General features: G+C 43.1%; 1 protein-coding gene across 2 annotated transcripts in view; it reads left to right on the forward strand.

Moving 5' to 3' along the window:
• RARB (retinoic acid receptor beta) overlaps window positions 1-22,611 on the forward strand; it is a 696,217-nt gene extending 673,606 nt beyond the window's left edge. For both annotated transcript variants that reach the window (XM_040353005.1, XM_040353006.1), the window contains 3 exons: window positions 6,244-6,448; window positions 12,155-12,313; window positions 21,263-22,611. In XM_040353005.1, the coding sequence (XP_040208939.1) occupies window positions 6,244-6,448; window positions 12,155-12,313; window positions 21,263-21,456 (558 nt within the window). In that variant the 3' untranslated portion in view covers window positions 21,457-22,611. The remainder of the gene's footprint in view (window positions 1-6,243; window positions 6,449-12,154; window positions 12,314-21,262) is intronic.
• Window positions 22,612-24,240: the final 1,629 nt, after the last annotated feature.

Consider the following 24,240-nt stretch of genomic DNA (forward strand, 5'->3'; position numbering starts at 1 on the left):
TATTAAAAAAAAGGTCCCTTAAAGCAGATTAAACAGTACAGTGGTGGTGCTGTGTAATCCGCCCCTCTCTAAACTGTAAAAAAAACTGACTGATCCTGCCACTTTCTGTGTCCCTCTTTCTGTGCTGACCACAATAATCAGGGCTGCTGAGCTCTGACCACCGTGTTCAGAGTACTTCCCTCCGTCATTCACAGCCCTGCTCTGCTCTCTCCCCCTCACCCGCTCCTCCCAGGCTGTCAGCTCCGTGTCTGTGTCTCTATCACAACCCACCTTGTGGTCGTGATTAGCAGAAATACAAGTTTACACATTGTCACTGCCAGCCCCTCTATTATAGCAAAGAATATCAAACTGTATACGTGTTTTATTCAAAAGAGGCATGTAAATACCATTTTAGAGTGATCTTCAGGCTGGTCACGTGACTCTCAGCCGGTCTCCAGGGCTACTGCAGGAGGGACTGAGTGGCTATGTCACCTCCCTGGCTGACATCAGAGGGAGATCCCGGGCCCTCCTGCAGTAGACCTGTACCGGTGGTGTACATCAGCTGTGAGTCACGTGACCAGCCCGAAGATCGCTCTAAAAAGGTATTTAGATACCTTGTTTTAATAAAACACTTATACAGTGTGGTATGCTTTGCTATAATATAGGGTCTGGCAGTGATTTGCAGGACTGAGTTAACAAACACTTTAAGTGTAATGTTCAGGATGAGCAAATATTGTCTAAATACAAGACACGTGTGATGTTAGTTTAGTTTTGGATAGAGTGGAGAGGGATTGAATGAATGAATGACTTGTATAGCGCAACGCATGCGAACTGAATCGCCTCTGGGCGCTTTTTCCAGCCAGTATCTGCTAGGCTGGTGCGGTCATTTTTACCCCGTAGGATCATGACATGCTAAGGACACACAGTCATACACACATATATACATATATACTGGGCCAATTTGGACGAGATCCAATTTACCTACCAGCATGTCTTTGGAGTGTGGGAGGAAACCTGAGTACCCGGAGGAAGCCCACGCAGACACAGGGAGAACATGCAAACTCCAGGCAGATGGTGTCGTGGTTGGGATTCGAACCAGCGAACCTTTTGCTGCTAGGCGAAAGTGCTACTCACTGCACCACTGTGCTGGATTAAAACACCTGTCAGTTTTTATTGCTGTCTGTACCCCCGTTGGGGAGATTCGCCTTCTCTATTTGTCCTGTTTATCATGATCATTGAGAAAAAAAGAAAATCACAAATTTTAGGTTATCTCTAGAAAAGTAATAGAGGGGAAATCTTCATATGGGGACACCTGGGGGTCCCCAAGAAATTCCCTTAATTTGCAGGGATTTCCTCTCACTATTATCAGGGGAGAGGAGACCAATCATGTGTTCATACCAAGTATGAACACAGATCGGTCTCCTCCCCTAGTCAGTCCCATCCCCCCTCTACAGTTAGAACACACCTAGGGAACACGGTTAACCCCTTGATCGCCCCCTAGTGTTAACCCCTTCCCTGCCAGTGACATTTATACAGTAATCAGTGCCTATTTTTAGCTCTGAACACTGTAGAAATGTCACTGTTCCGAAAATAGTGTCAAAAGTGTCTGATCTGTCTGCCGCAATCTCGTAGTCCTGATAAAAATAGCAGATTGTTGCCATTACGAGTAAACAAATTATTATAAAAATTACATAAATCTATCCTCTATTTTGTAAACGCTATAACTTTTGCACAAACAAATCAAATATACGCTTATTGCATTTGTTTTTACCAGAAATATGTAGAAGAAAATATATCGGCCTAAACTGATGAAGAAATTCGTTTTTTTTATTTATTTTTTGGATATTTATTATTGCAAAAAGTACAAAATAGTGTTTTTTTTTCAAAATTGTCAGTCTTTTTTTTTGTTTATAGCGCAAAAAATAAAAACCGCAGAGGTGATCAAATAGCACAAAAAGAAAGCTCTATTTGTGGGGGAAAAAAGGACATACATTTTGTGTGGGTACAATCTAGCACGACTGCGCAATTCGCAGGTAAAACGACGCAGTGCCGAATCGCAAAAAATGCCCTTATCAGGAAGGGGGCAAATCCTTCTGGGGCTGAAGTGGTTAAAGTCTTATGTAATTAGTTAGTTGTGGCAGCAATCAAATCCTGAGCTTCTAGCAGTTTAGTGGAGTCTCTGACTGTAGTATTTCAGCTATCCACTTGTATTGTCTATATAACAAGGCTATTGAATTGTATATATCCGCCATATTCCTCTGTTTAACTGACAACTAAGACGCAGAGCACTCTATACATATATTTTTCCATGCTATTTTCTATTTTCTTTGAAGCATTTACATCTGTGATATCAGTATGTGAATTTCTAAAAGTTATGGAGCTGGTATTACTGACTGTGTTTATACGATACAACTATTATCTATTCAATATGTTTTTCGTTCCTAACATCACCCCTGGAGTGCCATTTTGGGCACCCTGGCGGTTCTCAATGGCTTTACTTGATGTTAAATTTGTCTTCCAGTATAGGAAATGGAAAATAATGTTCCGTCGGGAAAAAATCCAACGTACAAACACGCATGCTCAGAAGCAATGCTAACCATAAGACAACATTAACAGAAGTTGCCCAAAGGGTGGCGCTAAAGAGCAGAAAAAACACATAGTTTCTGTTTGTTAGCCGACAAAGTTTTGCTGTTTGTATGCAGAACAAGTTCACGGCCAATGCCCTTCAGACAAAATTCCACAAATTTGTCCAATATATATCCGATTGTGTGTACAAGGCCTAAAGTGGATGTAAACCCACGCTCATCCTTTCTAAACTACTGCCATAGTGCTGATCTATAAGGATATACATGCCTCCATCATGTATCCTTACCTGTCAAATGTCTGTTAAAAGAACTGAAAAACTGCAGATTCTGTGGGTGGATCGGTTGTCTGGAGCTCGATGGGTGGATTTGTGATGTCAGTAGACTCCCCGCCCTCCTCTACACTCCCCTTGTCAACATGCATTTTCCCCTATGTATTCCTTATACTAAATTCGGCTATCATCACTAACATCTAGTCAAAATCCAGAAAAGTAACCACATGACTTCAGAAAAGGAGTGGGGGTGGGAATTTAAAAATAATGCCTGTCTCAAGCTAGTGCATGAGATATGTAAATAACCTGTCACTCAGCAAGGGGGGAGAAAGGACAAAAGTTTTCTCCTGTTTGTCCATTTATCTCACTGAAAAAAGAAAAGAGGATTGCTCAGAGCTGGTTTAACTCTTTGTGGTAAGACTGGGCACAGATGATAGGAAATCTTATATTCTACATTGTAAAAAAAAATTGGGATAGAGTGGAGAAGGATTATAACACCTATCAGTTGCTGACTGTGCTCCCTTTAGGACAATGGGACAAGGATGGGGGGGGGGGGGATTTATGTCACAATGTAGAGTATAAGATTTCCTATCATCTGTGCCCAGTCTTGCCACACAGAGTTAATCCAGCTCTGAGCAATCCTCTTTTGTTGTTCAGTGAAATAAAACGGACTTACAGAGAAAAACCTTAGTCCGTTCCTCCCCCTTGCTGTGAGTGACAAGTTATTTACATATCTCGTGCACTATCTTGGAGCCAGGCATTATTTTTTAATTCCCACCCCCACTCCTTTTCTGAAGTCATGTGGTTACTTTTCTGGATTTTGACTGGATGTTGGTGATCATAGCAGAATTTAGTGTAAGGAATACATAGGAAAAAATGCATGTTGACAAGGGGAGTGTAGAGGAGGGCGGGGAGTCTACTTACATCACGACTCCACCCACAGCGCTCCAGACAACAGATCCACCCACAAAATCTGCAGTTTTTCAGTTCTTATAACAGACAGAGGGGAGACATTTGACAGGTAAGGATACATGCAGGAGGCTTGTATATCCTTATAGATCAGCACTATGGCAGTAGTTTAGAAAGGATGAGAGTGGCTTTACATCCACTTTAAGGTATTGTTATTTGTTTAATAATAACAGAATGTTAATTGTGCTAACAGTAGCAATAGGAGGAAGGAGATGGACAGCCGCACTCCGAAATAACTTTTCAAAAAAGTTGTCTTTTATTTTCAAGCAGGAACATGCATAATCACCACAAACATAAACCAGGACAGCCGACTAGTTTCGCACTCTTGCTAGTGCTTAATCATGGCCATGATTAAGCACTAGCAAGAGTGCGAAACTAGTCGGCTGTCCTGGTTTATGGTTGTGGTGATTATGCATGTTCCTGCTTGAAAATAAAAGACAACTTTTTTGAAAAGTTATTTCGGAGTGCGGCTGTCCATCTCCTTCCTCCTATTGCTACTGCTACGTGCATTGCCAGCACCTTGGTAATCCGACCGTCCCTGATTGTCTATAGGGCTCACCTGGAGCGGTGAAAATCTTCTTAATTGTGCTAACAGTGATTCTTGATTACCTGGTTGATCCTGCCGCTTCCTGACGGCCTGTTAGCAAACTGACCACGCTTGTATGGAAGCCGATCCATGCTAGCATGGTCAGTTTACATCCTCTGCCATCATGTATTTAAATAAAAGCGCACTTTATGCTTGCACAATGTGTTTGTACCTTCCGTGGTCAGGTTTAAGTGGTCTCTCCTTCATTGATTGCCAGTTGCATCCCTGGACTTTGCTGGGGAAAGGGGGAAGTGACACAATGCTGCCGGGCATGATTGTGTTTCATCACCTTGAAAAAGCTGGCACCTATAATTTCCTGCAATGAGGTCTGCCCGGCTCTGTAACCTCCCACCCGCAGGTCTGTAACCTGCATATCAACAGAATAATAAAGAGCTACAGGCAAGTTTTTTTTTTTTATCTAAAAAAAAAATGTTTGCCAACATCTCTTAAAAAATGCTTTTGTCAATAGTTACCTTTACAACCACTTTACAACATAGACCCAGAAAAATGTGTATATCCAGGGCGCTCCAAGAATTTGAATCCTGACAGATAGTCTGTGTTGGAGAGGGTAGCAGATCTTCACACACTTTAGGCAGCACTCAGGGAGACAAGCGATCTCTAATGGGAACAGAAAACCAAACAAGGCGCCTCTTAGTGCAGAAATGTAATGATTCGACGCATGCGTGGATATCCTTATATGACAGCGTCGCGCACGTCGCCGCGTCATCATCGCGGCGTCGGCGCGACACGTCACCGCGGATTGAATTCCGCGGGGATTTTGATCTCCTGGTTAGTACAACCAGGAGATCAAAATCCGCCAGAGGATTTATCCACGGATACGGTCCGGAGATGGTGGATGAAGCAGGCATGGTGGAGGTAAGTGTGTCCAGAAGATGTTCCAGTGGCAGGGCAGGGCAGTCCCAGTCTGATGATAAAGCTTCCAGGGAAGTCCACAAGATAACAGCCAATTTGTGCTGTGAGTGTTTAGAGAACACAATGGTGATGGAGCCTGGGGATGATGTCCTCCCCAGGCTCCATCACCATTGTGTTCTCTAAACACTCACAGCACAAATTGGCTGTTATCCTGTGGACTTCCCTGGAAGCTTTATCATCAGACTGGGACTGCCCTGCCACTGGAACATCTTCTGGACACACTTACCTGCTACATGCCTGCTTCATCCACCATCTTGTAAGTGTTTTTAACCCCTTTAGGGGATATTAAAAGTTTTATATTTCTGCACTTAGAGGCGCCTTGTTTGTTTTTCTGTTTACAACATAGAGGACTACTGGCGGAATAGGCCAAGTGGTCCATCAGATCTTCTCTCTTCCCCCAGTACTAGATGACTTTGAACCACAAGACAACAGCAGAACTGTCAGGCCCCGTACACACGGCCGAGGAACTCGACGTGCCAAACACGTCGAGTTCCTCGGTGAGTTCAGGGATGAAGCCGCCGAGGAGCTCGGCGGGACGCCTTCTCCCATAGAACAACGAGAAAATAGAGAACATGTTCTCTATTTTCTCGACGAGTTCCTCGGCGGCTCCATCGGGCCAAAAGTGTACAGACGACAGAGTTTCTCGGCAGAATCCGGGTTTGACCGAGTTTCTCGGTGAATTCTGCCGAGAAACTCTGTCGTGTGTACGAGGCCTCAGTATGCCAACAGCTCTGCATGTTCAATGAGCTTCGATTATCAACAACCTTTACAGAAATCATTTCTAGCATTATATTTAACTTTTTCTGTCTTGGTTTTGAGAGCTACCCAGATTGTTTTTCTTCCAGTCCCATCTGCTGCCGTGTGAGTACAACTATAATATCTCAGTTTCTTATATCTGCTCTTGTTTTGTGTCTCTGTATAGATTCTCCGAATTTGCACAAGATATACTCCAGAGCAGGACACAATGACTTTCTCAGATGGCCTTACACTCAACCGAACTCAGATGCACAATGCTGGGTTTGGTCCACTCACCGACCTTGTGTTCACGTTTGCCAACCAGCTCCTACCTTTGGATATGGATGACACAGAAACTGGCCTGCTCAGTGCCATCTGCTTAATTTGTGAAGGTGAGCCACTTACCAGTAATCGGACCTCTCCCATGTGCTTCTCCAGTTTAAGAATCAAAACTATTTTTGTATTCTATGTGTTTTAATGTCTGAAATCTGCTGTGAAACTTCAGATGACATTGATTCATTGGCTTAGGTATGCCTTCAGTCAACAATCAACCTTATATTACATATGTTTTTTGCAAGAGAGAGAACACAAGCGCCTTCTAAGTGCAGCATGAAGAACGTTTAATGTAGATAAAAGCGAGTGTTACTCATGTAAGTTAAAAGAACACAGGCATGTAGCATAGGGTGACCACATGTCCCGGATTGCCCGGGACAGTCCCGCATTTTGCAGGTCTGTCCCGGGCACGTTCATTCCAGGACAATACAGTGCCCCAGAATGAAACTGATACAGCCAACCCCCGGGCCAATCTGATGCCCCCAAAAAAGGCTGCCACATCACCACTTTACTCACTGACAGTACTTGTCCTGGCCGGGAATGCCTGGAAGAGCACAGTCCCGCCCCCTGCTTGTGATTGGAGAAATCATAAATCCTGGCTCTTGTGTCCAATCACTTTGCTGTGATTCGTTACAGCACAAGCTGATTTTTGGGAAGGGGGGTGTCCCTGAATGGTAGTTTGGAAATGTGGTCACCCTAATGTAGCACTATAGCTAAGGTCCTGGACATCACAGTCTTGGGGGTGCCTGATGAATGGAACGGCTGTTTCCACATGTTCGGGGAGCGTCAGTGGATTCTGATGCTTCCTGGATCTGTGGAATGCGCTGTCGGGCCTCCCTAACATCACCTCCATGATTTGATGTGTGGGTAAATGCGACACGTAATGGCGACACGTTTGCGGAGCATGCGCTCCTTCTTCAGGCCATTACCCATACATCACATCCCAAGGAGGATTGTCAGGGAGGCCCGACAGCACATTCCACGGACCCAGGAAGCTTCGGAATCCACCAATGCTCCCCAAACACGCAGATACAGCCGTTCCATCCATCGGGCACCCCCCAGGACTGTGATGTCCAGGAAATTAGCTACAGTGTTACATGCCTGTGTTATTTTCAGTGCCCACCAGTGCCACCCATGAGTGCCCACCAGTGCCGCCTATCAAAGCCCATCAGTGCTGCATATTAGTGCCACCCATCAGTTGCACCTAACAGTGCCCATTGTCAATGCCCATCAGTGCCACCTCATCAGTGCCGCCTTATCAGTGCCCTTCAGTGCTGCCTTATCAGTCCCCATCAGTGAAGGAGAAAACATACTTATTTACAAAATTTTATAACGGAAACAAAAGAAAAACTTTTATTTATTTAAAAATTTTCGGTCTTTTTTTATTTGTTTAGCAAAAAATAAAAACCGCAGAGCTGATGAAATACCACCAAAAGAAAGCTCTATTTGTGGAAACAAAATTATAAACATTTGGTTTGGGTACAGTGTAGCATGACCGCGCAATTGTCATCCAAAGTGTGACAGCGCTGAAAGCTGAAAATTGTCCTTGGCAGGATGGGGTGAAAGTGCCTGGTATTGATGAGGTTAAGCATGCTGCATATTAAAGTCAGATTCTGTATATCTACACTTTCATTTGGTCAGAGACCCAACGCATTGCATGCAAAGCATCATCTTTGTAGACAGGAAACTGGTATTTTCAACAGAAGAGGTCATAATTGGCTTACATGCTAATTCTTTCATGACCAGTTTTGTTGAAGCCACTTTCCATGCAAACACCACCCCCTTTAAAGTGCTAGCCATTTTTACCCATAGGTTTGCAATGGGCCTAGCTTTCCAAGGTGGGCCTGTCTTGTTCCGCAGAGAGATGCTTACTTTATCTAAGAAAATACCCAGGCATGTGGTACTATTCGATCGTTATCTGTCATTGTGTATGAGGATCACTCATGGTCATTAGCAACATATGTCTGTCTGTCACAATCTGCATCCTTCAATCTGCAGCTGAACATATCGGCAATCTGCTTCCTACACCAGTTTATTGGGATGCAAGAAGTCAGTTCGGAGTTCCGTGACCTGCATAAAAGCACGTGGCCTGTGGTCTTATGTTTTTATTTTATTATGGCGCACCTTACTGACATCTAATATCTCTCTAAGCTAATGCAGAAGGGGATTTTCCCTTTGCAGAATGAATTAATGTAGTCACATTGGGCTAGATTCAGATAGGTGAGCGGATCTTTAGATTCGCGTAACCTATCTCATTTACGTTACGCCGCCGCAAGTTTTTGAGGCAAGTGCTTTATTCAGAAAGCACTTGCCTGTAAACTTGCGGCGGCGTATCGTAAATCCCCCGGCGGAATTCAAATTCCGCGGGTAGGGGGCGTGTAAAATTTAAATCAGGCGCGTCCCCGCGCCGAACGAACTGCGCTTGTGCCGTCCGTAAAATTTCCCAGCGTGCATTGCTCTAAATGACGTCGCTAGGACGTCATTGGTTTAGACGTGAACGTCCATCCGTATTCGCAAACGACGTAAAAAATTCAAAACTCGGCGCGGGAACGACGGCCATACTTAACATAGGATACGCCGCACATAGCAGGGGTAACTTTACGACGGAAAAAGCCAAACGCAAACGACGTAAAAAAAAAATGCGCCGGGCAGTTGTTCGCTTCTGAATCGGCGGAAATCCTCATTTGCATATTCGTCACGTATCGTGGCGGATCTTAGGGATATCTATGCGGAACTGATTCTCTGAATCAGGCGCATAGATACGACCGGCAGAACTCAGAGATACGACGGCGTATCAGGAGATACACCATTGTATCTCTTTCTGAATCTGCCCCATTGTATTTTTAAGTATGGCTCACAGTAAAGCTAATGCTGTCCCTTGTGGACTTTCCTACCCAACTGAGCACAGGCTTTCATTTGGAGTTTCACATGCTTTGCATAAAGACAGAAGATAGAAACTTGCGGCTGTACAGCTTGAATTAAAGCTCACAAAATTACAGAACACTAAAATATGTGCTCTAACGTCACCTAAATAAACCTCTGTCTAATTTGGGGGTCTCAAACCGGCGGCCCTCCAGCTGTTTCAAAACTACAAGTCCCATCATGCCTCTGCTTGTGGGAGTCAAGCGTGTTATGCCCTTTACACAACAACATAGTAGTTCAATGCTTCCGAGCATGCGTCGACTTGATTCTGAGAATGCGTGGATTTTTGACCGATGGATTATTTTAACCATAAGAAAAATTTAAAACAGGTTCTATTTTTTTTCACCGATGGGAAAAAACTGATGGGGCCCACACACGATCGGTTTGTCCGATGAAAACGGTCCATTGGTCCGTTTCATCAGACGAACCGATCGTGTGTACAGGGCATAACTGTAAGGCCCTGTACAGTACACACGGGGAGACATGTCCGATGAAAATGGTCCGTGGACTGTTTTCATCGGACATGTCTCCTGGGAGCTTTTGGTCTGATGTGTGTACACACCATCAGACCAAAATCCCTGCGGACAGAGAACGCGGTGATGTAGAAGACACTGACGTTCTCAAACACAGAAGTGCAATGCTTCCACGCATGTGTCGAATCAATTCGACGCATGCGCGGGATTTCGGGACGCTGGTTACACGTCATAACCAGCGGACATGTCCGATTAGGTGTACTAACCATCGGACATGTCAGACGGACATGTTTCCAGCGGACAAGTTTCTTAGCTTGCTAAGAAACTTTTGTCTGCTGGAAACCTGTCCGCTGACCACGGACCAGTTTCAGCGAACATGTTCGACCGTGTGTACGCGGCCTAAGCCTTGCACTGCCTCATGGGACTTGTAATTTCGCAACAGCTGGAGGGCCAACAGTTTTAGACCCCTGGTCTAATTGGTATATTTCTCATGTCGACATGCAGCCAATGTGACCCCCATATTCAGAGCTGCCAGACACACAACCAGCACACCACATGCATACAGGTTTAATAAAGCCTCATACACACGATCGGATTTTCTGTGGACAGAGCGTAGGGCTTTTGTCTGAAGGGCGTTGGCGGCGAACTTGTCTTGCATACAAACGACAAAGAATTGTCAGCCTACAAACATGAAACTATGTGGTTTTTCAGCTCTTTAGCGCCACCCTTTGGGCAACTTCTGCTAATATTGTGTTATGGTTAGCATTGCTTGTTTGTACTTTGGATTTTTGTCTGACAGACTTCTGTACACACGATGGTATAATCCGACAACACACATTTGTTGTCGGAAAATTTTAAAGCATGTAATCCAACATTTTTGGCAGAAAATCCGACAACAATTGTCCGATGGAGCGTACAAAACTGTCGGATTTTCTGACAACAACCTGTCATCACACAATTCCCGTCGGAAAATCTGATCGTGTGTACGGACCTTTAGAATGACAGGGATGATGCGCAGAGTGCAATGATCCACAAAGACTTATCAGAGAAAATCATTCATGTGACAGCAGTAGACTGAAAGGGGTAGATTCAGAGAGAATTTATGCCGGCGTATCTATAGATACGCCGCGTAAATTCAAATCTGCGCCAGCGTATCTTCTTTCTGTATTCAGATACGCCGACATTAGCCTAAGATACGACTGGCATAAGTCTCTTACGCCGTCGTATCTTAGGGTGCATTCTCACGCTGGCCGCTAGGTGGCGCTCCCGTCGTTTTCGGCGTAGATTATGCAAATTACCTAGTTACGCCGATTCACAAACGTACGTGCGCCCGGCGGTAGTTTTTTACGTTGTTTGCGTAAGTCGTTCCCGCTTCGAAATTTGAATTGTTTGCGTAAGTCGTTCGCGAATAGGGCTGGACGTAATTTACGTTCGCGTCGAAACCAATGACGTCCTTGCGACGTCATTTGAAGCAATGCACACTGGGATATGTACAGGGACGGCGTATGCGCCGTTCATAAATCACGTTAATCACGTCAGGTCATCACATATTAGCATAAAACACGCCCCGCCTTCCACATTTGAATTACGCGGGCTTACGCCGGCCCCATTTACGCTACGCCGCCGCAACTTACGGAGCAAGTGCTTTGTGAATACTGCACTTTCTCCTGTAACTTGCGTCGGCGTAGAGTAAATACAATACGCTGCACCGCCGTAAACTAGGCGCGCAGGTACCTGAATCTGCCCCAAAGTCTCTGCACTGGCTTATTGAAAATATATTGAAAATGTTATATCTATGTTTAGATCTAAAAGCGCATAAAACTGCGCCACGGTCAAGCTTACGACAAGTACTTTATTTACCAGCAGTTCCTGTAGCAGGCACAAATTAAAAGCAGCAAGAATTCACCCAAGCACTATGTTCTGACTCAAGAATGAAAGGCAATCAGTGCTCGTTCACTGTGCCACTTGTGCTGGAAATGGTTGGCTGCACGTAATGTATTAAAGCTCTTACAACCTTGAGAACCCCATATGTAATATATAGAAACTGTTTCAGTACAGATAAGCTCTATCAAGGGAGAATAGTACATGCTGAAGTGAAGAAGTATATGTAGTAACAGAGATCCAAGCAATATTTTTATAAAGAATTAGACCTGAAAGGCACTCAGATGTCAGCAGGCCAAATATAGCTCTGTCTTCTAATGCAACACAATTCGCTGAGCCAGATGGCCGGGCTTGCGGCGTCGGGGCTTATAGACTGCTGCCATCTAGCGGCTAACCTGAGCCTGACCCGAATGTCAAGAAATGTTAAGTGCTAATAATTCACCAAGATATTCGACTTGAAACATGTCACTTTTTCTGTTACTAATCTAGACCGTCAGGACCTTGAAGAGCCGGCTAAAGTAGATAAGCTTCAAGAGCCATTACTGGAAGCACTGAAAATTTATATCAGGAAGAGAAGACCCAACAAGCCCCATATGTTTCCAAAGATTTTAATGAAGATCACAGATCTTCGCAGCATCAGTGCAAAAGGTAAAGTATAGCCGATGACCTTGAGAATGATTTTACCCAAGGAGTTTATAAAGTTTACTTTGTAAAGTTATCGGAAAAAAATTAAAAATGTTGTTTGTTGATAATGGCAAAATTTAAAGGGGTTGTAAAGGTTAAATTTTTTTCCTAAATAGCTTCCTTTACCTTAGTGCAGTCCTCTTTCACTTACCTCATCCTTCCATTTTGCTTTTAAATGTCCTTATTTCTTCTGAGAAATCCTCACTTCCTGTTCTTCTGTCTGTAACTCCACACAGTAATGCGAGGCTTTCTCCCTGGTGTGGAGAAAACCTCTTGAGGGGGAGGGGGCGAGCAGGCAAGTCAGGACACTCTCTACTTTGCAGATAGAGAAAGGAGCTGTGTGTTAGTGGGCGTCCTGCTCACCCCTCCCCCCTCAAGAGTCTTTCTCCACACCAGGGAGAAAGCCTCGCATTACTGTGTGGAGTTACAGACAGAAGAACAGGAAGTGAGGATTTCTCAGAAGAAATAAGGACATTTAAAAGCAAAATGGAAGGATGAGGTAAGTGAAGGAGGACTGCACTAAGGTAAAGGAAGCTATTTAAGGAAAAAAAATCCTTTACAACCCCTTTAAGTGAACACAGGGTCACCTTATAATTACTAACCAAAGTGAATATTATTATTAACCACTTAAGCCCCGGACCAATATGCAGCCTAAAGACCCAAGGTGTTTTTACAGTTCGGGACTGCGTCGCTTTAACAGACAATTGCGCGGTCGTGCGACGTGGCTCCCAAACAAAATTGGCGTCCTTTTTTCCCCACAAATAGAGCTTTCTTTTGGTGGTATTTGATCACATCTGCGGTTTTTAGTTTTTGCGCTATAAACAAAAATAGAGCGACAATTTTGAAAAAAATGCAATATTTTTTACTTTTTGCTGTAATAAATATCCCCCAAAAACATATATTAAAACATTTTTTTTCCTCAGTTTAGGCCGATACGTATTCTTCTACCTATTTTTAGTAAAAAAAATCGCAATAAGCGTTTATCGATTGGTTTGCGCAAAATTTATAGTGTTTACAAAATAGGGGATAGTTTTATTGCATTTTTATTAATTTTTTTTTTTTACTACTAATGGCGGCGATCAGCAATTTTTTTCGTGACTGCGACATTATGGCGGACACTTCGGACAATTTTGACACATTTTTGGGACCATTGTCATTTTCACAGCAAAAAATGCATTTAAATTGCATTCTTTATTGTGAAAATGACAGTTGCAGTTTGGGAGTTAACCACAGGTGGCGCTGTAGGAGTTAGGGTGCACCTAGTATGTGTTTACAACTGTTTGGGGGTGTGGCTGTAGGAATGACGTCATCGATCGTGTCTTCCCTATAAAGGGAATGACGCGATCGATGCGCCGCCATAGTGAAGGACGGGGAAGCCGTGTTTACACACGGCTCTCCCCGTTCTTCAGCTCCGGGGAGCGATCGCGACGGAGCGGCTATAAACAAATAGCCGCGCCGTGGTCCCGGATCGCTCCCCGAGCGGACCCGACCTCCGCATGTAGCGGGGGGGGTCCCGATCGGACCCCCCACCCGCTAATAGGCGAGGACGTACGTGTACGCCCATGTGCCTGTACGTGCCATATTGTGGACGTACATATACATGCGGGGGTCGGGAACTGGTTATACATGATTTATATAGCGCCAACAGTGGTACAAAAGGTAATAGCTGCAGAGAATGATTTGATTGGACTGATGCTGCATCCACCTAGGTAAGTATAATGGGGGAAAAACGCTAAACCCATACTTCTCCTTTACGCAAGCCCTCACTGACCTCTGTGGCTGTAGGTATTGTGCAGCAATTCATTTTTAACCACTTCAGCTGTCAAACCTTTTTTTCCCCAGTGCAAGTTTTCACTCTGGGCCTGTTTATATGGTGATAACTTTGTCATTACCCAAAGTGTTTTTCCACCTTTGCGGTCAAATTTGAGAAACTTCGCTATATGTTTGTGTTCCTATTAACACAGCATATCTGAAAATATATATTTTTTAAATAGTTTTTTTCTTTTGTACTTGCTTCTTTTGGAGCAGTAATATATATATATATATATATATATATATATATATATATATATAGAACTCTATTGGTAGCTGCCATGACTTGGAATAGATATGACAATAGGTAAAAAAGGTGAGGGTCAGTTTATCTTTACTGACTGTTGCCAAAAGCATCCCCAGGCATTACAGCATCCTCGGTACAGTTACATGCAGTGCTCACATTCAAGCACTTGGCTTCGTTCCCCACCCATGCATGTGCAGTCCATCCTTTTTCTCTCTCTTACGCTAAGCCAGGGGTGTCCAAACTTTTTTCAAAGAGGGCCAGATTTGATGAAGTGAACATGCGTGAGGGCCGAACATTTTGCTTGACATTCTTTGAACCATTAAAATTCGGTCTAAGTGTGTTCGTCCGAGCAACTAATACACGGCCCAACAATAATTCTCTTGCCTTTGTGACTGTGTGTGGTGAAGAGATGAGCTTGAGCGTGTTATTAGGATACACTGTATATATATCTCTTTTGTGGCCCCAACGAATCCCCAAGCGCTGCTCAGGACTAAGGATGAGCTTGGGTGTGTTATTTGGATATACCATATTTATCAGTGTATAACACGCACAGGCTTACCATTGCCATGAATGCAGCCTTACCATTGCCATGAATGCAGCCTCATCATTGCCATGAAAGCAGCCTTACATGTGCCATGAATGCAGCCTTACCATTGCCATGAATGCAGCCTTACCATTGCCATGAATGCAGCCTCACATGTGCCATGAATGCAGCCTTACATGTGCCATGAATGCAGCCTTACCATCGCAACCAATGCAGCCTTACCATTGCAACCAATGCAGCCTCACATGTGCCATGAATGTAGCCTCACATGTGCCATGAATGCAGCCTTACCATTGCCATCCGTGCAGCCTGATTGATGCCCATCTGCAGCCTCGGAGGGGACGGGGAGGGTTGCCGACAGATTACAAACAGGAGAATCTCAGTTACCTCTTTAATATAAAGTCTCGCCTCCTATGATAGACAGAACAGTCATCCAATGGCATCCCAGGAGACTGGACTTCCTATTACAGACACCGATGAGTGAACAGGAGATTCTCTTCATATAATCTGATGGTGCTCGTCCTGTCCCCTCCGAGGCAGCGCCGAAAAATATGGTATACATCTTTTGTGGCCCTGGGGGCCACAAACAATATATATATATCCAGAACCCCAGGGGGGGCTTAATAAATCACCAGGGAGGCCGCATTTGGCCCGCGGGCCGGACTTTGGACATGCTGTCAGAGTGACAGCTTAGCGTCATGCATCATGTGCTCAACCTTGAAGACAAATGCTTGATCCTGAGTTTCCAACGCTCAGTATGTTTTGCCATCTGCAGGACAGAGAAGGACAATGAAATTAACAGCTGAAAAATTAAGAATTATTTTTAACTGCTTCCAGACCGCCCGCCATACATATACTGCTAGCTGTACATTGTTTCCTCATCCTGGGTCTGGGGCCCAGTGGAAGCCAATAAGTGGGTCCAGCGGACGCAATGGCCGCCAGGACCCACCGATCATTTTCTGGAGATCTGTCAATGGCCTGGTCATTAAGGGGGTAGAACCTTTCCAGGGCTGAAGTGGTTAAAGAATGTAGCACTGTGTGTTAATGTACAGAGGTCACTGTAATGCATGAGGATGTTTTTGGCATAAATCAGTAAGGGCAGCTTCACACTGATCCGCTGTGCTTTGGTTGCAGCCCAGTGTATCCCCACCATTTTGTGAAGGTTAGCTGCGCTTTCTCATAGACTTCTATTATGGTCTGTGGTTTTGGCGCATTTTTAAAAAGTGCACCGAAAGTTTTTCATGCAGGACAGACAGCATTCAAATCTATTTTACAACTAATAGATCTACCAGCACAGAATATGCAGGGTAATAATGGCAAGCACCCCAGTCCCCTCCTAACATTAGATACACAGGGAATGCCAAGTATGATTTATAAGCAAATAAAAAGTACTAAAGGTAATCAGCAATTGAAAAAATAATTTCTAAGTCATGCTATGTTAAAGGGGTTGTAAACCCTCAAGGTTTTTCACCTTAATGCATTTTATGCATTAAGGTGAAAACCCTCCTGTGGTGCAGCAGCCCCTCCGGAGCCCCCCTTTTACTTACATGAACCCGGTCTTTCCAGTGACGGGAATGAGCACACCAGCTTCAGCCAGTGTCTCGGGTCCTGATTGGATAGATTAATAGCATTGCCGGTCAATTTAAATAGCACCCCAAACGTGGCTCGATTTGCCCACAATTCGTCGGGCGACCATCGCGGTAAAAACATGCAAAACAGAATTGTGGGGCACCTGTTGCCCAAAAGAAGTACAGGAGCGTCTTTTGGGGACAGGGGTCTCACGATTCTATTTTACCACAATGGTCGCCTGATGAATAGCGGGCCAATCGAGCGGCGTTTGGGGTGCTAAAGCTAGGTCAGAGATTTGCTTCAAGGCTATAATCATAATTTATGGGGTGTCAGATATTTGGGAAATGTGTGTGGCAGGTAGGAAACCCTTTTTTAAACGCTAATGCTAAAAGAAATTCTGGGCTGCTATAAATCGGTATCAAACCCAAAAGCAAACATTTACTATGGATCCATAATATAGTTTTAGTGTGCAAGCAGGACTATAGGCTAATTCAATCCACATTGTGACATCATCCCATATAGTCCTATCTGTACAAATGGGAAAAGGGATAGTGAAAGGGGGGCTATTCCCCAGAAAACAATCCCCCAAAGTGATGAAGGACTTTAAATGTGCCAAAATGGGAAGAAAATACCATGGGGTAGATCCACGTACCTCGGCGCATTAATACGCTGGGCGCAGCGTATCTAAGATACACTACGCCGCCACAACTTATTTTTTTTCTTCGAATCCTGTTACGGCGGCGTAGTGTATCTTTGGCAGCATAATGGCGCGGAATTCAAATCGATGTAATGGGGGCGTGTTTTATGTTAATACGTCATGACCCGACGTAAACAACGTTTTTTTTTTAACTGCGTATGCGCTGTCCGTGGGGGTATCCCAGTGCGCATGCTCGAAATTAACCCGGAACAAGCCAATGCTCACGACGGTGACGTCATTCTACGCCAATCCCTATTCGCGAACGACTTACGCAAACAACGTAAAAAATTCAAAATTGTACGCGTGAACGACGGCCATACTTAACATTGAGTACGCCTCATAACAGCAGCTTTAACTATATGCCGAAAAAAGTCGAACGCAAACGACGTAAACAAAATGCGCCGGACGGTCGTACGTTCGTAAAAACGTGTAAATCGCTAATTTGCATACTCGACGCGTAATTCGACGGAAATGCCACCTAGCGGCTTAGATTCGACGGCGTACTAAGACGTACGCCTGTTGGATCTAGCCGAGATGCCATCGTATCTTGTTTTGAGGATACAAAACAAAGATACGACGCGCAAAATTTGAAATTACGCGGCGTATCAAGAGATACGCCGGCGTAATATCTTTGTGGATCTGCCCCTATATTTATTGAAATTCTTTAAAAAGTAGCAACATCTCTTAAAAACATATCAGAAAAACATACTGATTCGATCAAATGACATAATGATACACCATTTTACAGACAAGTGTTTGGAATTGACGCGTTTCACAAGAAATAGCGTCTTCAGGATTCACGCTTGAAGTTGGCCAGCTGAAATGAATAACACACACTCCGACATAAAGAATGATATATACAACCAATCCAGTTTAAATGAAAAATACAATATATACAGTATAATATTAAGCAACATATATATTATAATAAAAAATGGAAAATAAAATATATGTTTATTTGGAGAGAAAAAAAAACATAAAGGGGAAACAAAACCTCATGGGGGGACAGAAAATGAAAAAATGGGACCACAGGTGTGACATCCAGGAGAATCTCATGAAAACCTTACTCACCCAATTTAAAAAAACACATATAGAATGAATAATCATGAAAGGTTGCCAGGAACCACAGGTGTAATTTATTCTTTGTACCCCCATGAGGTTTTGCTTTCCCTTTCTGGTTTTTGTTTCCCTCCAAATAAACATATATTTTATTTAAAAATGTTTATTATAAAAAAAATAAAAAAAAATATCATCTTCTGTATGGTGCTTCATATTATATATACTGTATATATTGTATTTTTCATTTATACTGGATGGTTTGGTCTGAATTCAGCCTGAAATCGGACCTGAAACTGTGAACCAGCACACACTGGACCCATGCTGGGAGCCGCATGCAGCTCATATGCAGTAGTGTATTTAGGTTTTGTGCTGCCCTAGGCCTGACTAAACTCGTGCACCCCCTAATTTAAATATGACCCATCCCTTTCTGTCAAGACCACACCCCTTTCTGTTTAAGACCCACCCTGAAATTTTCAAGTGGGGACACTAGTTCTTAGGGCCTGGGATGGGGAGGGCATTGGATTCCCTTAATTTGCATAGATTTCCTCTCACTTCCTGTTTGGCTATGGGGCAGGAAGTGAAGGGAAATCTCTGCAATGGGTCAGGGATGGTAAAAAATAAACTGACAGGGGCTATAACCCTCCCTTACTCTATCCAAACTGGAAAAAAAATTGTCTATAGTTCTACTTTAAGCACACATTTATATAAATTTTATGGAGAGGACTAAAAAGATATAACCATGCCAAATACACAAACATATAACACAGTGAGGAAGGTTTGTGGTCCAGTCTGATAAGACAGTCAAAATTAGAAGCAGTTTGCATTACACTAACAGTGTAGCACAATTTGGCAGGGACTCTTTCCGTGCTGCCCCCCTGCAAAGTGATGCCCTAGGCCGGGGCCTTGTTGGCCTAGGCCAGGATACAGCGTGCTCAGATGTGAACCGAGCCTCAGAGGCAGAAATTGCTCATTGCTAAAGGAACTCCTAGTCTGGAGGAACCCTAGTTGAGAACCCTTGCATTAGAGCAGTGGTTCTCAACCTGGGGGTCAAATGACAATTTGCTAGGGGTCACCAAATCCTGGGCTGTTCCTGAAGCCTGCAGCACTCTCAGCCTTTTTCACAGCCATCCAGCAGGGCTGTCCCTGGAGCCTGTGGCCGCCCAGCTGGGCTGCTCCTGAAGCCCTTGCCTGCCCATTCAGTTCACAGCATGGCTGTGGGGAAGAGACTAGAGGTCAGCTGACTGGTGAGAAATGTGAAGTGGGAAGGGCTGGAGGAGACCCTATCTCCTGATTTCGGCATAGGTGTCACTGCTGCGAGACACCACAGAGCTGGCGACACATTGAGTAACACTACCTGTGATTAGAGTTGCCATTTAAAGTCCCCCCCCCAAGGAGTAAGAGAAGGAATAAAAGTAGAGAATACATGGAAGGGAAAGGAAAAGAGGGAGAGGAACAAAGAAAAAAGGGAGAGAAAGAATAAGAGAAAGAACAGGAAAGATGACTAGAGAGAGGGATGGGGGGGAAAAGAAATTAAGATAGAGAGATAAAAGTGAAAGAAAGGAGAACATAGAGAGAGTGGTACATCCGAAAATGTACCAGAATGGGTGTTAATACTGTACGAGTGTAAGGGACTAATGCTGCATACACGCGATATTTTTTTGGCATGAACAAAAACGACGTTTTTAAAAACGTAATTTAAAATCATCGTGTGTGGGCTTCACTTCATTTTTCGGCTTCTTAAAATGTCATTTTTCCTGTTGTTAAAAATGATCCTGTGTGGGCAAAAACTACAATTTAAACCCGCGCATGCCCAGAAGCAAGTTATGAGACGGGAGCGCTCGTTCAGGTAAAACTGCCATTCATAATGGAGTAAGCACATTCATCACGCTGTAATGCCCCATACAGACGGTCGTTTTTTGTGATGAAAAAAAAATGACGTTTGAAGTGATGAAAAAAAACGAAATTTTTGAAACTTCATTTTCAAAAACGATGGAGCATACACACCATCGTTTTGAAAAATGATGAACAAAGTGACGGCACTCTAAAGGGGAAGTTCTATTCGCCTTGAGGCTGCTTTTAGCTGGTTACTTGTTAGTAAAAGATGATTCGTGCTTTTTTGTCTGTTAAAGCGTGATGAATGTGCTTACTCCATTATGAATGGTAGTTTTACCTCCCGTCTCAAAACTTGCTTCTGGGCATGTGCGGGTTTAAAAACGTCGTTTTGCCCACACACTATCATTTTCATTGACACAAAAAATGACATTTTGAAAAACGACACAAAAAATTCGAGCATGTTCGAATTTTTTTTTGGTCGTTTTTCTGAAGACATAAAACGAAATTTTCCCCACACACTATCATTTTAAATGACGTTTTCAAAAACGTCATTTTTTTTCATCACAAAAAACGATCGTCTGTATGGGGCATAACAGACAAAAAAGCGTGAATCGTCTTTTACTAACACGGAATCAGCTAAAGCAGCCCAAAGGCGAATAGAACTTCCCCTTTAGAGTGCCGTCGTACACGGTGTACGTCACCACGCTTTGTTCATCATTTTTCAAAAACGATGGTGTGTGGGCAACATCGTTTTTAATGATGAAGTTGGAAAAACTTCGTTTTTTGGACAAGCTGAAAAATTTTGTTTTTTTTTCATGCCGAAAAATGATCGTGTGTACGCGGCATCAGGGATCCCTAAATGTCCGTGGGTTAGGGACGCAAATTACTTGTCTGGCCTTAGGTGCTGAAAACCCACGCTACAAAAATTCTACTGTTAGGGGTCCTCACAACTTGTGAAATGTTTTATCAAGGGGTCACGGCACTAGAACGGTTGAGAACCACTGCATTAGAGTTTCAATTTTAAGTAATGGTCAGGACACAACAAATTCTGCAAAACTGGTACCTTGCTACATGTAGGGGAATGTCCTGGTCATTCATAAAGGAATATGCATCCTAATGATCAGTGTATAAAATTGGTGTCTTCTCTCGTAGGTGCAGAACGTGTTATCACACTGAAGCTGGAGATCCCTGGATCAATGCCACCTCTTATTCAGGAAATGCTGGAGAACTCAGAGGGACTCGAGGCAGGAGCAAGCAGCCCCAGCGAGAGTCCACCAGAGCACAGTCACAGCATCTCAACCACTGCAGATGAGGAGCGGGTCAGCAAATGTGCACAGGTGCAATAGGACCCTCCCATCCACCTCAGACATTCCCAACATTATATGCACACAGGGATGACAAGCAAGGAGCAGACTTTCCCCCCACTGCTGGATTTGCAGACTCTGAACCCTAAAAAAAGAAAAGACCAAGTTGGTTCCGATTTATATATACCTATATACTTTTGCTGTTTACATTCTTAACTTCGCTGGACTCTTTCATTACAAAATGAAAAGAAAGAAAAACACTAAAGCAGCCATTTAACAGAACAAGAAATAAAGTGAAATCTATTTTCTCTTGTGATCATCAGATTGCATGATCTTGGAAGACTTTGTACATAATCTATTTACCATGCTCTTTGCTGGATGTTTGGTGCTTTCCTTCTGTCTTGCATACATAAAATGATCAAGACTAAAGGTAACAAAATGGATTGTTGAACATACCCACGTGAGGATCGCTGTCATTTAGGTCATAACATGCCCACCGATGTATTGCGTTTCTTCTCTACTTCACTCTACATGGAAGAGCGCTCACTACATTATCTCAAGACTGTTTTGTATCGGAGTAACTGCCTGTTCAGTTAGAAGACATTTCATTGTAGAGTTGTCAGTGTCACTTTATGAAGGTGGATCAAACAGATGTGATTGTCTTGACGGATATTTACAGGTGCATTACTGCAGTAATTGTAGCCTCAAAGGCACTTTCCAGTGTTACGATGTTTTTTTTTTTTTGTTTTTTTTTTGTCTGTTTCTTTTTTCATGTTTACTTGTTCACAAGCCATCGGAAAAATGTTTGTGTGTGATTCACTACTTATGAGTGGGTTTATCATAAAACGTTCCCCTTATGATTTACCAGGATACATCTCTTCTGTGCCTAAGAGCTCAGCTCTACTTAATAGAAGTCTGCAAAACTCAAGAACATGATTGGTGTGTATTTTGATGGCAGGACATGGTGTAACTTGCAGTACTTAATCAGTACACAGCTTTAAAGCTGCTACATTGTATGAACGTATGTGAGGAATTTCCATAAGGACTGAGCTGTACATTGTTTCCAGGTACAAGGGAGATGGAACATACATTACAGTGGCTGTCCCATTTAACTGGCACAATGTGGCTATAGTATATTGCTTCAGCCCCACACTTCAAAACACTAAAAGCCCAATTTTTTTTTTTTTCGATGTTTGGATCACAGCAACAGTGATGCCACAGTAGACGTTAACACATTTAAAAAAAAAAGTGTTCATAGGTCTCATTTAAAGCACTAGTAGAAATTTTGGGAGGGCGGGGGGGACAATATTTTAGCAAGTCTGTGATGTATTCTTCACTGGCTCAGTTTGTACATGAGATTGTTTAACAATGCTTTCTATGTTCATATACTGTTTACCTTTTTCCATGGAGTCTCCTGGCAAAGAATAAAATATATTTATTTTAAATCTTTCCAAGTATTCTTTGATGAGTGTGATTAAAAAATTGTTATTTTAATGGAGCTCATAGTAGAAACTAGTAGATGGTTTGACATAGATCCTGCTCCCTATGATGCTAAAGAACTAGGAGAACTTGCATTCTGTACAAGTTGTGTACTAAAAACATTACAGGCCACATCTACTTGCCTTGCAATGACATTTCAGGAAACGGATAAAAAGAGGGTTCATATGGGAAACAAAATGAAACAATTTTATGGTAAGTGTAAGGTCTCTTTTTTTCAGTTGCTAATGAGAGGACACAGTCCTGCTCTGGATATCCCAATAACAGGTACATACAGTAGATGAAGAAACATTACGGAAAAACCATAGCTTACAATACTTTCCTGCTGAAGGTTGCATTAGCTTAGTGAAGTCTTGTCATGTCGACTTTTCAGCCTAGGTGTATATATGTTATTAGATCTGCTTTGACATGGTGCCATTGTGTACAGTCCAAAAAGTGCCGAGGCTACAGCTGAGTGGGATATGTAATGAGGGGTTCCTTTCTGTCCCATAGCAGAATATATCTTACAATCACCAAGTACAAGGAGAAAGGCACATACCATTTCCCTTAAAACCGAATAATGGCTACACTTTAGAATCCTTACATAATGTATGCTAGAGCTGCAGGATTCTGGCTAAAATGATACTCACAATTTTCTTTGCTTAGAATAAAGATCACGATTCTCGGGGCGTAACATCATCTTTCACATTATACAAAAACAATGGGCTAACTTTACTGTTTAGTCTTTGTTTTAATTCATTAAAGCGTATTTTTTCCCAACAAAATGCGTTTGAAAGACCCCTGGGTAGATACAGTGTGACATAAAATATTTCAACCATCGCTATTTCATGCTTTTGGGTCTGTTAGAAAAAAATATATAATGTTTGGGGGTTCTAAGTAAGTTTCTAGCAAAAAATACTGATTTTAAGTATCAGAAAAAGATTTAAGGCTAGATTCAGGTAGCCGGCCGTAAGTTTGTGCAGGCGTAGCGTATGTTATTTACGCTACGCCGCCGCAATTTAGAGAGGCAAGTGCAGTATTCACAAAGGGAGAGGTAACTGTCAGCGCAGATACAAAGTACATGTATGGGTAGGGGTATGGTGATTAGTCTATTGGAAATAGTAGTAACAGGCAGTTCAATGGTTAAAAATGCAGGTGATTTGGCTGTTCAATGGCGGCTGCTGTCCTCAGAGAGCTGACTCTGTGGTAAACAAAAGAGGTGTAGAGAAAGGAAGCGCCACCTAAGTGCAGTATTAGAGGTTCTTTTAATGACACATTGTACAAAACACACAAGAAGGTAAGGAAAGAAGGCTCATCCATGGGCTGCTTAGAAGTGAAGAAAGCAGAATG

Source organism: Rana temporaria, chromosome 5, assembly GCF_905171775.1.
Source record: "Rana temporaria chromosome 5, aRanTem1.1, whole genome shotgun sequence".
NCBI lineage: Eukaryota > Metazoa > Chordata > Amphibia > Anura > Ranidae > Rana > Rana temporaria.